At 42.8% G+C, this 14,064-nt stretch overlaps 1 protein-coding gene across 2 annotated transcripts in view; it reads right to left on the bottom strand.

Annotated features, from left to right (window-relative positions):
* KIF9 (kinesin family member 9) overlaps positions 1 to 14,064 on the bottom strand; it is a 567,914-nt gene that overhangs the window by 282,151 nt on the left and 271,699 nt on the right. For both annotated transcript variants that reach the window (XM_085630190.1, XM_085630191.1), the window contains exon 15: positions 1,141 to 1,283. In XM_085630190.1, the coding sequence (XP_085486316.1) occupies positions 1,141 to 1,283 (143 nt within the window). The remainder of the gene's footprint in view (positions 1 to 1,140; positions 1,284 to 14,064) is intronic.

Raw genomic sequence — 14,064 nt, 5'->3', positions numbered from 1 at the left:
AAATATATATCGCTACAAGCTAGAGATAATATCACTCTGGCTCTAATTCCCCTTCAGTGACTATAGGACTTAAAAGAGAATTGGCATCCCACTTAGTCCATCAGGTCTTCTATGACACAGGACAAGATATATAGATTTCAGTTCTGTTGCTATGATCCAACTTGAAATTTTCACTCATACATTTTAATTTCTGAATGTGATTGTCATCTTTGGGCAGTATAGTCCCTACTATTGGGGAATCAAGGACATACAAGTCTTCCATTTATATAGAGAGCCTGATGGTGCCATCAGGGCACGCAAAGTTTCATTATTTGTTTTTTGGCATTTGGGTGAGGATACATGCCTCTTCATTGGTTACATTTGGTTGGAAGTGATTTTTGTTGCCATTCCTGGACCATTTTAATAACATTTCTGTAAAAATTCTGCTCTGTCCATCTCCATTTCAGCAAGCATCTTGATCTTCTATGTGGCTCTCCACAACAGCGCTATCCACTAACTCAATGTGTACTTGTAGGGACAAAACTACAAGTATATAATATGTTAGTTTATTGAATGATCTTTCAGGAAAAAGAGATTCTTGATATTTCAGAAGCTTTCAATAATAGGTGTGCGGCCTCCACAAATTTCCCTTCCAAACCATCAGCCTTGGGGATCTAGCTCCTCTTACTGAACAATTTCCAATGTTTTCTAACTGCCAGACACATTAACCAGATGACCACATAAAAACAATAATACTTTAACAGGGTAATTTAGACCCAGGTATAATTTAAGCAAATAACGTTTGTGAAAGGTATCTGTTTTTTCTTAGGCCAATACCCATATTGAGTACTGACTATGTTCATGCATGCATTATTACACTGTGTGCACACGTTTACATCAGAACATACCACCATGTCAGGGTGGAAGCTGGTGGTAGCTGGCAACGCATAGACAGGAGTGAGTACAATCTATGTTCAATTTCTCATGTGAGTTAGCACTAAAACGGGAACAAATACAATTTGCATCTATGTTAGGTGTGGCATTTGGATCTAAATGTCAAGTTAAATGTGTGGCAGACAAGCAGACCTTACATGTATCTTTATCCTGAAATTTCATCAGCTGAGCACTATTGGTAGCAGTCCTATCTCCAAAACCCATTACCTGCTCATGTCTTTGAATTTTTTGCTTTTTCTTCTCCCAGAGTGGGATCCAGCGGGCTTGGATGACAAAGGAGCTACACCAATCCCAAACCCATGGCCATCCACTTCCCCCACCAACTGTCTTTCAGCATCTGACATGGTAACCTGCAAAGAGAAAAGTAGAATTAAAGTCTGTTTATGGATCCAATCAAGGATGACATAACATACAAATGCCACAAAGTGCCCGAAGAATGTGTGCAAAGGATTCAATTTAAAGTCAAAGTTCAATGTACCTCATATTCAAGACAATAAACATCTTCTAACCGACCACAATTTAGCAGAAGAAGTGAGGACTAGTACATACCATAAAATCCATTGACAGGAGGTAATCCATTAGTAATGGAATTTAAAAGTCTTGACCCACAAGAAGCAATTACTAACAAGACACACAGTTGTCCTATCTACTATATACCACATTCTTTAGCTAGAAGTGTACCATTAATCCTGGGTGCAGGGTGGGTCAATGGATTGTCTCTGTGGATGCATATCAATATATCAAGAAGAACAACTTTTAACAGTAAATAAATCAACAAAAGATTGAAACAAAGCAGATGGCTGTCTGGCAGTAACATCGTACTCTCTCCTGGAGTCAGTAACTCACACTCTAAATTCACACTATACAGGTTCCTTCCTGGGTTATGTCTCCACTAGGGTCCTAACACTTTCTCTTCCATGCTGTCTTATTTCTCTTTTGTACTACTTTCTAAGAAAACTTCACTGCCATGCATGTCATACTCCGCTCCCACCATTTCCTTCTTCCCTTATGTTTAAATTACCAACATTGCTCACTTTCATTATCACCCCTACTCAGTTATCCACCTACCTAAGTTTGGAAGCCACTGATGTGGTATACAACAGCCATATCCTACTTAACTTGCTCCGTTCAATGCCACACCTTATCAGATGAGTGACCCATGAGGGAGATACAGTGATTTCCATTTCCAGGTCCTCTGCCCTTTGATCTATTTACAAAAACTCTGCAGTATTTGCAATCTGAAGAATTTGATTTTAGAAGACTCCCTTTGGAAGTAGAGTTGCAGATTAGTAACTCATCCTGGAGTAATTTAGATAATGAGCCAACTTCAGTTTATTCACATTTAACATTGCTGTTTCAACATTGCTTTCAATGAATTTATCAATTAAAAATGTACATGATTTAAGACTCATGTGTTAATTAAGATGTAAGCACATATCTACAAAGAATAAAAACACATATGCTAAACCAATCAGTTAATCCATAGACATAATCATGCATTACTAACAATCAACTCATTCTTACTTTTCTTAAAACACTGACTCTCCTTGTGTGCAACATGTAACCAAGTTTGAAATATAAAGGCCACATTACTAAACTGCACAACACTGTGCACCATTTACCTTAAATACTCTAACTTAATTTTTAAGTCTTCCAATTTGCTGGTTCATTTGAATCCATAGTCTAACCATTCAGTTGTTAAATGCCTACCTTTAATTGCACAGGGAATTGAATCACTTTTGTCCTATTTGCCTTACACTTGCACAAAGTGTGGTAGACATTACAAGTCATTCCGGGCAAAAGCTCTTGAATATTGCATGGTCACTAGTATGAACACTGAAAAGGAAAGAGTTGGAGGGTGATCCCCTAATTCACATCCACCTCCTACTCCAAGCCAGGAGCAAGACTATATCCTAAGTAAAAGTTACTTACCTTTGATAATGGTATTTCTGATGGGTACCTAATCTCGCTGCAGATTACTCACTTTATGATTCTCCTCCAGATGTCAGACTGGATTCAAAATTGTTTCCCTCAGCAACAGTTCTCTAGCTTTAGCATAGGGCACCATGCACCCTCAGCTGCAGCTTTGCCCACCCGCGAGTGACAACATCAGGAGCTATTAGGTGCAGACTGGCCTTCGGAGGTCAGCTCTTGATACTTTTTCACTGACGCGTGCCAAAAGGAACTGTGAAAGCATTATCAACAGCTACAAATACAGTACATAATATGTTCGCATACCGTGGGATCTTGTTAAATCATAGCACTTACTCATCAGGAAAGGAAGGGGTGTGATGACAAAGATGCAGCAAGATTAGGTATCCACAAAAATATTGTTACTGAACATACGTAACTTTTTCTTCCGAAAGGTTGATCTTTCAGCATGATCCTCATCTTAAAAATGAGTCCATAGTAATACCCTCCAGGAGGCGGGATGAGTAGTGCCAATTAACCAAAGAAGTCATGCAACACAGTCTTTGCAAAGTGTCTATCCCTGAGTGCAAAAGTATAAAAAGACCACTAATGAGAGTGGGAGAAGCTATCACAACCCTAGTTGAGTCAGCAGCACAAATGCCCTCTGGTGGACTTTCTTGGCTAAGGCATAACAGGTCTTGATACAAAGGATGACCCAACATGAAATAGTATACTTGGTACCACCCCGCATCACTTAGCCCCGGCTAAGGCCTCAAAGAGCTGACCATCAACTCTTTAAGTCAATGTAAGAGTACACTGCATGTCCGGGGTCTAGACTAAGCAGCTGCTCCTCTATCATGGCATAATATGGAAGAGGGAAGAACAATGGAAGGATAATGGGCTGGCCCGTGTAGAAAGCAGATACTATCTGAGGTAAGAAGGATTGGAAGGTACGAAGAAACAAATTGTGCAAGTAGAATACCATGAAAGGTGGACAAAATGAGAGGGTCTGAAGTGCTCCGATCCGCTAGGGTGAAGTCTTTGCTATCAAAGAGACATACATTTCACCGAATGGGGGACGAAAGGAGAGAAAATGGCCTGTGGATACAGCCTCCCAACTCTAATATATGACACTAAGGTACCCCAAACGTATGCACTATAGGAATAGAATGGTGTGAGATGTTGAAGACTATAACTTGGTATGAGGTACCCACCTATTGTGTAAAGATACCCTCTTCCACTCTATTAGAGGCATGTTTCATCATCAGGTCTCATTCTGGTATGCTAAATACCAGGAAGGCCTCGATCTAAGTGGAGGGAGCGAATATGGTGAGTTGTGCGCATGCGTTTACAACGCATGCCATTACAACATGGTCGTTACAACGACCGCGTTGTTACATCGCATACCATTAAAACGCAAGTTGGAAAAACAACTTGCTGTGGGGGGGCGCTGGATTTTGGAATAGTATAATTTACTAATCCAACTCAAGTCTATGCAACAGTATGGAAGGTGTTGGATTTTAAATCGAACGCCTTCTGCCTCCTACAGCAAGTCATTCTTCCGACTTGCGTTGTAATGGTATGCGATGTAACAACGCGGTTTTTGTAACAACCGCGCTGTAATGGCATGCATTGTATCGCATGCGTGGTAAACATTGTTTACTGGAGGGAGCACGTTGCTAACGCTTGGTTGTAGAGAGATCTGAAAATGCTTAAGAAATACCTCAAGGCTTCCCCAGTAACTCTTCATTTTGGGTGACCCATTTACGGTTAAAAATAGGAGAGAGAGAATGCCTCTGGATTTCATTTACCCAAATATCCTGCTCGTCGATATGTTTCAACCATTTTCAGATTATTCAGGTTTCAGATTATTGGACCCTATAGGTTCATGGCTTTCATCAAGACCCACTGTTAATTTCTTTAATTCAGTAGTACTAGTTCTTTTTTCCTTGCAGTCAAAGTGTGTGATAGTGGAAAGGTAAGAGAATAAAATGCTGGTTTACAGGATGATATACACAAATGGTATTGCCCTAAGCCTATAACTATTAGGCTACATGGGAGCAGGGAGGGCGCATGCCCTCAAACATTCTTCACGGTGCCATGTTGCAAAACTCCTAAAAATGACCTCTCTCTCCCTAAAGACTTCAGGCTAAAAAGCAGAACCAGGCAACTGTGCATTGTCTCTAATTGGGATACCGTTAGAAAAGTCAACACAATATTCAAATCCAGGAACAATAAACAGAGTGGGAGAAAATAAGTAAAGTAAACCTTACAGAAAGTGCACCACTAGTGGTGGTTGAAACTAGGATGGCTGGTTAAGGCGGCTCATGAATGTGAACAGAGCAGCCAAATAACCATTAGGAATGGCCACTGTTAGTCTTCTGTAGACCCTGTTTAGCAAGAAACAGTTCAAATTGCAAAACATCAGAAAGCCGTGATCTTAAAAGAGTTCAGGCCTTCCTCCTTGCACCTTTGAAAAGAAACTTGTTTCAGTGACACTCAAAAATGGATTTTGTAGCATTTCTGACGGCAGTCAAGATAATGTCTGCCACTTCAGAAGGAAGGACAAAATAATGTCTATCACTTCAGGAGGAAGAAAAAAAGACTAATTGGCATCACTCAAGCTCCATACGTGCAAACACAGTTTTTAGGTATTGGGATGAAGGATCTGGTCACTCAGCTGTAGGAAAACCTCTACCCTGTGCGCGAGGGATAGTAATGGATTATTTTCAAACAGATGTATATTTACATCTGTATGCCTGCACAATGAAGACAATTTGTAAAGTGACATTTGGCCAAGGCCAGAGGGGATGATTCACAAGTATTTTGAAAAAAACACTATTATTTGAAGCATAGATGAGGCATAGTACCTAAAGTGTTGGACTGGGATGAGAAAATGTATTTGTGTGATGCACACAAAACTAGCACCAGCCTGATTTGTTGTGATCTTTTTCTGAAAATATCCCCTTATTATCACTGGCCCTATTGGACACCTAAAAAGTAGTAATTGCTATAACATCATGGGAAATCTAACGAATAATAATAATGCATTTTAAATTACATTTAATCCTACATACTGAGTTCTTTTAAGTGTTGAACTTGAAACGTCCACATGATTTTCGGTGTATATTATGCTGCCCTAAGGTTTACTTTGCTCTGTCATTTTATACTATGTTATTTCAGCAGACGTTCATTGCTGGTAATGATCTTTCCTTCTATTTGAGGCATTACCTGGTCTCTGCAGCAGACACAATAAACTACTCATTTACCATACTATTATTTAGCACTCAGCTATTTGTTGGGAATACACTCATGATTCCACCATCTTCAGTCAGTCACTGATTGAGTAACTACATTTGCATTGTACATACCATCACAAAAACCCCTCTGTGCTCTTTTTAGATTATCTGAGTAGTATAAGTAGGATTCAGGGAGACAAGAGGGACTTATTCAATGCATAAGGTGCATCGTCTCGTGTTCAGAAGTTACACGTTTGGATAATTCAGCCAAATTTCTCACTCAGACATAGTCGCATGTAGGAGTAAAATGCATAATTTAATGATATGCACAGGCTACTCTCTGCTCATGGTATGAATGACGGGGGGTTAGAAAGTCAGAATTGTTCTTTAATGTAGCTTTTGATTTTCAATATAATTCAATTAGAAAGTATTTTCCCTAAATAGTCCCATCTCCCTAAACATTTCCTGTGGTAAAAGTGTGCCTTTCCATATCAATCACGCATATTTAAAATGTGTTAAAAGATGTAGAAAATGGTTTCGCATCTTATTTGTGTACACTGACTCAGTGATACTTCATTATCAAGGGCAGATCAATGACTGGGCATAGGCATATCAAAGTTAAAACCAACGTCTATTGTTTCAGCAGAAAAATACAATCAAATTTAGCAAAAACGAACAATTGTGCATCTTAACTACAGCATGCTAACTTTGTAGAGATCAGCCATTCTCCAGCCCTATATCTATAAAATGAACGGTAAGCATCTTGAAAAACCTATTTCACACTATCGTAACTGAAAATGACAGCCTTCAGTATTACTCTACATCCAGCAGAGCTCTTGGAGGGCCAGATCAATGTCAGATTTTCTGGGTATCCACCTAAGTTAAATGTATATAGAAATAATGTAATGGGTCCCGCAAGCAGCAGCAGCCACCACCAGACCAGCTGGGGCACTACAACGCCTTTTCATCTAACTGTTGGACCGAGTTCCTGTTGTCACGGTCTTACAACATCCAGACGAGGTACTGTGCAAATTATATCTTTTTTTACATTTTTTTTTTCCCTCTTTCTCTTGCCCGAGGAGACTCTAAACACAGTGTGAGTCACTTTTTAAGTACTATCGCGCCTGAACTTTTTCCCATGGATCCACACCTTGTCAGCCCTTGACAACATTTATCATAGGTGACTCTTACAAGCATCTGGAGTTGGGCCATTATCGGGGAACTGCTTAATATATCTTATCTTGGTCGCAATATGGGCAAACGGAAAACTATGGAGGGTACAGTGGCGGGAAGTAGCACTAATAGCGGGGCAGGCAAGGGGAAAAAGGCCAGGAAAATTCAGAAACATGCAGCCGGTAACTGTGTCATTGACAGAATTGATACCCTCATTAGTTAGTGCAAGGATATCTTAGCAACAGAACCATCAGCACCACGCTCTAATGGCCAATCCTCTTCCACTCACACCAGCCCGCTACGCACAACAATCATCCCCACAATGTTCCATAGGAACTCCAGAAAGGGATATCCTGGCCATAGCTTTACCACATCATTTGCTCAAGCAAAAGGGCAGGTAAAAGGGCAGGCTGGGCTACTAACTACCCAGATTCCTCTACCAGTGCTGGTGAGTGTGTGCCCTCTCCCACAGTCCCCTGTTCAAATAGGTTTGCTCCACTGGCCTCGCATGACACTAACACGAATGAAGTATCCCAGCTGACAAGCACATCCCAAGCACAAGGCAGAGAAGAACATCAAACACTTGCTTCACATGACACCGCTCTGTCCATCAACACCTTTAGGTGTGAGATAGCAACCATGAGGCACATGATCGAAGTCCTCACCGCACTGGTTAAAAGCTTTCTACCAATGTCCCCACCTCGTCATCAGCACGTAAACCAGCATGTAAACCAACCAGACTTACCATCTACATGCTGCTCCCCCGTCACAAGGCCAAAAAATCATTATGACTAATGTCCCCAAGCTTAGCCCTAAGAATGCCCGTGAAAACTATGATTCCTTAACAAACAAAGTGATGCACTGGATCCGTCACACTAGGGGCTGTCGTTCGGTGATACGCGAGGACATCATTAGCACCCGTAGATGCTCGCCCCTGTGCAAACATATTACTACATTGAACTCACACTCTCTACCCCCGATCTGGCAGAGAATCTTCTCGCCTTAGAATACCGAACTTGCCCCCCGACCTCTTCTATACAGTTTAAGAGCACACAAACACACACAGGGGGTGGGATAATTGACATCCCAGAGTGAGGAACATCTCTAGAAGCAGTTGATTTACAAAAGACAGCTCACCACCCAATCATGGACCTATGTACAACCATCTTGAGCCCCATGTGTAACCCACAAACACCCTCATCTCACTCTGAAGCACAAGAGCTAGCAATGGTTATTCTCGGGAACAAAGGTCCAATTTACACCCCTGAAACTGTAGAGAGGACACACGAGACCGGACCATGTAGACCAATAGACCACCCTGAGATGCCCGATCACCCAACACAGCTAAGTCTGCCACCACCGATACATGTTAACCTGGCCCGGCCCCTATTCCTAATAAGCTAAAGCTCATATCATGGAATGTAGTAGGTTTACAAAATAAACTCCTACTCCCGCACTGGAATGAACTCATTGAGGGATTTGATATATGATCTTCCAGGAGACATGAAGTTTGGTGCCACTACACAAAACAGGCTATGCTTGCTTTTGCATGCCAGCCACCACCGTGGGGAGAGGGCGTTCCTCAGGGGGTTTGATTGTTTGGGTGAATATCGCTCTAGGCTGCCGAATCCTTATGCACCCAGCTATAAGCCATGACATCCTGAGACTCACCATCTAGGGCCCCAGGGGTGGGGATTTCTTAGACTTGCTTAATGTCAACATTAGAGGAACCAAGGGGGGCAACCCATTGCCCACCATCACGCTTTTAGAACAAGCCATATTCAGCTGTTCGCCCTGTACTGGAACTGTGATCACAGGCGACTTTAATTGCACCTTCGAGCCTTTGAGCTCAGACGACATGCTGGAGCACGAAAGAGTTGATAGCAAATGGGCAGTTCCTCCACTTAATATACCCCCATCAAAAGATGGACCAACTTAGCAATTCAAATTAATGCTTTAACAACAGAGTTTGACCTTAAGGCAATTAACATAGAACCCCTTCGGACAATCAGGGGGCCAACACCTTTAACAGAGTCAGCTGCCCCTCACGTATCGACTATATTTTAGTCGATGTGAAACTGTGGGATGAGATGACTGATATGTTTGTGGGCACCACGACTGATAGTGATCACAACCCGTTATGCATGACAATGAAGAACCCGTGGGCTCCACTACCCCACCCGCAGCTTAGTCGGGCTGCTAACTTCATCACTGACATTGTCCCCTCCAACTGCAAAAGGCACCTAAAGTGGCACAAGGTCTCCTTACATAAATCAAACTTAGCGGCTATCCACAAGACCTTATCCAAGAACACAGCAGAACTTCAGGCCGCAGTCGCGGACATAGCCAAGTGGGAAGCAGTCCCTGTCATCCATTCTCGCAATATAGACTCACTGAGCTCTTATTTTCAAGCACCTTGTAGGTACAACCCTTTGCGTGTTCCCCCAAAAAAACAGCACCCATGGTTCACTAAGAAATGTAAGCTTAAAAGACAGGCTCTGACCGTAGCGATCAAAACCAAAAACTGCCCCATTGTTAAAACTGCCAGAAAGGAATATAATGTTGCTTTGCACAAAGCAAAGGTAGTGTGGGATGAACGGTATTGGCAGGAATTGAAGGACGTGAGTCTTGGGAAGAACAGGAACCAATTCTGGTCATTAGTGAGCCGGGGCAACAACAGGGACTTAGGCACCCTACCCAACCATATCACCTGCCACGAATGGCATGACCATTTTGCGAAACTATATTCCACTTCAGAGGACGGATGTCTGGAGGAGCCATGCGGCCCCACAGACGTCTCTCCAGTAGGGAATGTTAGTGATCCCTTTTCGCGGGTCAAAATAGAGGCAGCAATCAAGAAATTAGTCCCTGCTAAAGCCCCAGGACCAGATGGACTTCCAGGAGATCTATTCCTGTCTGATCCTTGAGGGTGGTCGCGCTACTTTCAGCTATTGTTCAATGCTATAGTTACAGGATGCCCAGTCCCGGAATCCTGGAAAGGCGCTGAAGTGGTCCCTATTTGCAAAAAAGGTGATAGGGAAGACCCCTCAAATTACAGGCCCATAAGTGTGATTGATGTTATGCAAAAGGTGCTAGGCAGGGTCCTCTTACAGAGAATTCTATCATGGTCCGAAGAGGAGGATGTCCTTTCTCAATACCAGGTGGGCTTCAGGACCAGTACTGTGACGATCGATCAGGTACTTAGGCTAATGCTTATATACTGGAAAGTTGTGTTAATTGGAAGGGGCAGCCTTTACCTAGCATTTATTGACCTGAAGTCCGCATTCGATCTGGTACCTAGGGCCAGATTGTGGCAGATCCTTAAAGACATGGGCATTCCACCCCTAATCCTTAACCTACTGATTCGCCTCCATGAGGGAAACTACGCCCATGTGAGATTAGGAGCCCAAGGGCAGCTGACAGAGCAGATTCCCGTTGGCAAGGGAGTGCGCCAGGTTTGCGTCATGGCCCCCACCCTGTTCTCGCTATACGTGAACGGGGTGGTGAGGTTTCGCCAAGAAGATCCAGCCAATGACCCAATCCTGGCGGCCAATAAAGTGCCAACGCTCCTGTTCGCCGACTACACCTTGTTGGTATTGAAGACCCCAGTTGGGCTACAAAAACTAATGAACAGATACCAATCATTCTGTGACTCACGGAGCTTAGTCATCAACACCACAAAGACAAAGCTCAGGGTTTTCAACCCCCATAAATCTTTTAGGAACAATCTCACACTGAATGGAACCCCTGGAGAGAGTCGGGACCTTCGAATACCTTGGCATTCGACTCTCTGATAAAATGCACTGGAGGCCCCATTTAGCCAAAATGCTTTTGAATCACAAACACGTGACCGGGACACTAATCAAAGAACATCACTCCTCGTATAGCAGGCCTGTTGCCCAGGCCCTCGTAGTTTATGACGCAAAGGCAGTGAGCTCGGCTCTCTATGGAGCCGAGCTATGGGGGTTTGAGGACGTAGACGAAATCAGTAGGCCTGAGCACAAGTTTTTGAGGGATTTGGTGATGCTTCCCCGCAACACCCCATTAACACCTCTAATGCACGACATGGGCAGGCGGCCGTTTAGAGACATTGCTAAGCTACGCCCATTGCTCTTTTGGGCTCGCCTCAGGTGCACTGCTTAGCTTACCAACTATGCCACAGCCCTAACGGAGGTAATGAACTTAGATGTGGACCATAGGGTCAAGTGGATATCTTATGTAAATAAGTCATTTATAGTTTTATTTCATTCATTGTTTTTTTTGTTAGAATTTTTTTCATCAGTTGGGTCTTTCTATGTTAAGCGCTAATTTCGCTTATATTTTAGATATATGATATTTACGTTGCTGTTTAAATATTTGTAGTTAATGCTCATTTTTGGGGGGATTGCATTGTTAATATTTTAGTTATATAATGTATTTGGGTGAATGGTAAATATTTTTTTGATGTAAATATATTTGTATTTAATTTAAATATGTGTATGAAATGTTTTGAATTTATTTGAAGAAATTGTTTTATGAAAAAAGTGTTATTTTATTCATTTATTATTGATTATTTAAATATTTTGGCAATAATATTGTAACCCATATTGTGAGAGTCAATATTTTTTACATATATGCTTATTAAAAGGTAACAATATTTTTGTTTCCGATATTTTTGTTTTTGATATATGTAAAAATTGAGATTTTTAACAACGTTTGTGTTCTCGATATTTGTGGCTTTACTAGTTAAGTATAACAAGTCAATATTTGTGTTTCCGATATTTAATTTCCGATATTTCATGTTTCAATATTTGTTGCATTGATGTTATGTTAGTGATCCACATAATACTAGCGTGAAAAATGATCCGGGTGCCTCCAAAAATCACACGGGCCATTACACTATGACTCAGTGACGTGCTGTAGGGGTATTGCTCTGTTCCATGTTGCACAACAGAGCGGTGCATTGCGTGTGGCATGGAGTGGGGCTCTCCCTCATAGCTTTCGCCACAGCCCCTGTTGTGGGTCCTGGAGAAAGGCACACTAGCTACAGTATAGCGCTAATTTCCTGTAGGAACGGTAAGAGGGTCATGTGTGATTCAAAAGGCACCAGTGAACTTTACTCAGAGAGTAGGAACCTGTAATAAACTCCTCACTAGGCCACAGTTATCCTTTATCAGATATTCATGAGGTCTTCCACTTCTTCTACTCCGGAAAAGCTAGTGGCATTGCCCTGAGTAAGAGGGGAGGCTCTGCCATCAGGTACGCATCCTTTTCCGGTCGCGCAGCGGACGAGCGCAGCGGGCGCGCCGTTTGCGCGCCGAAGGCGCGCCTAAGGCAAGCCCGTCTGCGCCCGTCCGCGACCAGACTGCGGCCGGGGCCAGACATGCTGCCGAAATTGGAACATATGGTGGACAGATATCTTGGTCAGGTGAGGATCTAAAGGCACTTAACCCACCATCCAACTGCTGCCCTCACTCTATAGACCCAGCAACCTTTGACCCCGCCCAAACTTGTAGCAGTTGCAGGATAACGTTTGATAACGCTGCCCCTGCAACACCCCCCAACCCTAAATCCCCTCCTCAAACTAACCTCAGGGCGGGCCTATTAAACTGTAGATCCCTCGTCAAACATACAGATGAGGTCTGGCTTCTACTACAAGAGAAGGATTGGGATATCCTGTTCCTTACTGAAACATGGATTAAAGAGGACAACCTGACCTCTATCGCTCTTGCCATCCCTTCGGGATTTAAAATATGCCTCGCCAACCGGCCTGGGACAAAAAGAGGCGGTGGCGTAGCTATCATTTTCAAAGAGCATCTAGTACTGACATCTTCGGCTGCCATGACTATTCAAGGAATTGAAGGTCTTCACTTCTGCTTCCAAGTGAGCCCTCAGCTCTCACTAGCAGGACTAGTGATATATCGCCCCCCGGCTAGTGTAGACCCTATTCTTACTACCCTATTGGACACTATAGTGCAGAGCTCGCTCCTCCACCCCCTTTTCTTAGTGGTAGGTGATTTTAATATCCACATGGATAAAGTAGACTGCGCTATTGCAGAGATGCTTCGCACAACGCTAGACGCTGCCGGCCTTAGACTGATCAATAAAGGCCCCACACACACTGGGGGCCATACTATTGATCTCATCTTTGCTAATATCAAAGATGTGCGGCCCGAAAAACCTCTCCCTTTGATATGGTCAGATCATTCACTTGTCCCATTCACTTTGAACATTCGTAGTGAAACCAAGGCACCTAGCAAATGTTACTTTATGAAAAGACAATGGAAAAAACTGACCCCTGAGTCTATGTCCCCGGTCTTGGCACAATCCACTCCCCCCTTGACAAATAATCCCAATTTGGATGCCGTACTACTCAACGAGTGGATAGGAGGGATGGTCTCTCTTATTGCCCCAGCCTCTCGGGCCCTATCAAAAAGAGAATCCCCCTCAGCCCCCTGGTTTACGCAGGAACTTAGAGAGGAGAAAGCGGCCTGTAAACAACTGGAAAGACTCTGGAGAGTAAACTATGGCTTAGAAGAAAAAACAAGATATAAGGAAGCATTAAAAAAATTCCGCAAAGCCATTAGGAAAAATAAAAAGCGCTTCTATGCGGACTCAATCAGACAGGCAGAACAGTCCAGCAAACAAGTGTTCAAAGTAGTGCAGTCCTTCTTCAAACCTCAATGCATTGAAAGAGAGGTTGTTCCCACACCATTACTCTGTGAGCAAATTTCAGAATACTTCGATCTTAAAATTAAAAAAGTATATGACTCCTTTGGCCCAGTAATAAGTACGGTGAAACAGGACACAGCGAATAATGGCGAATCAG

Source organism: Triturus cristatus, chromosome 10 (assembly GCF_964204655.1).
Source record: "Triturus cristatus chromosome 10, aTriCri1.1, whole genome shotgun sequence".
Lineage (NCBI taxonomy): Eukaryota > Metazoa > Chordata > Amphibia > Caudata > Salamandridae > Triturus > Triturus cristatus.
Note: the sequence above shows the minus strand (reverse complement) of the source record. Positions and strands in the feature narration are given on the sequence as shown.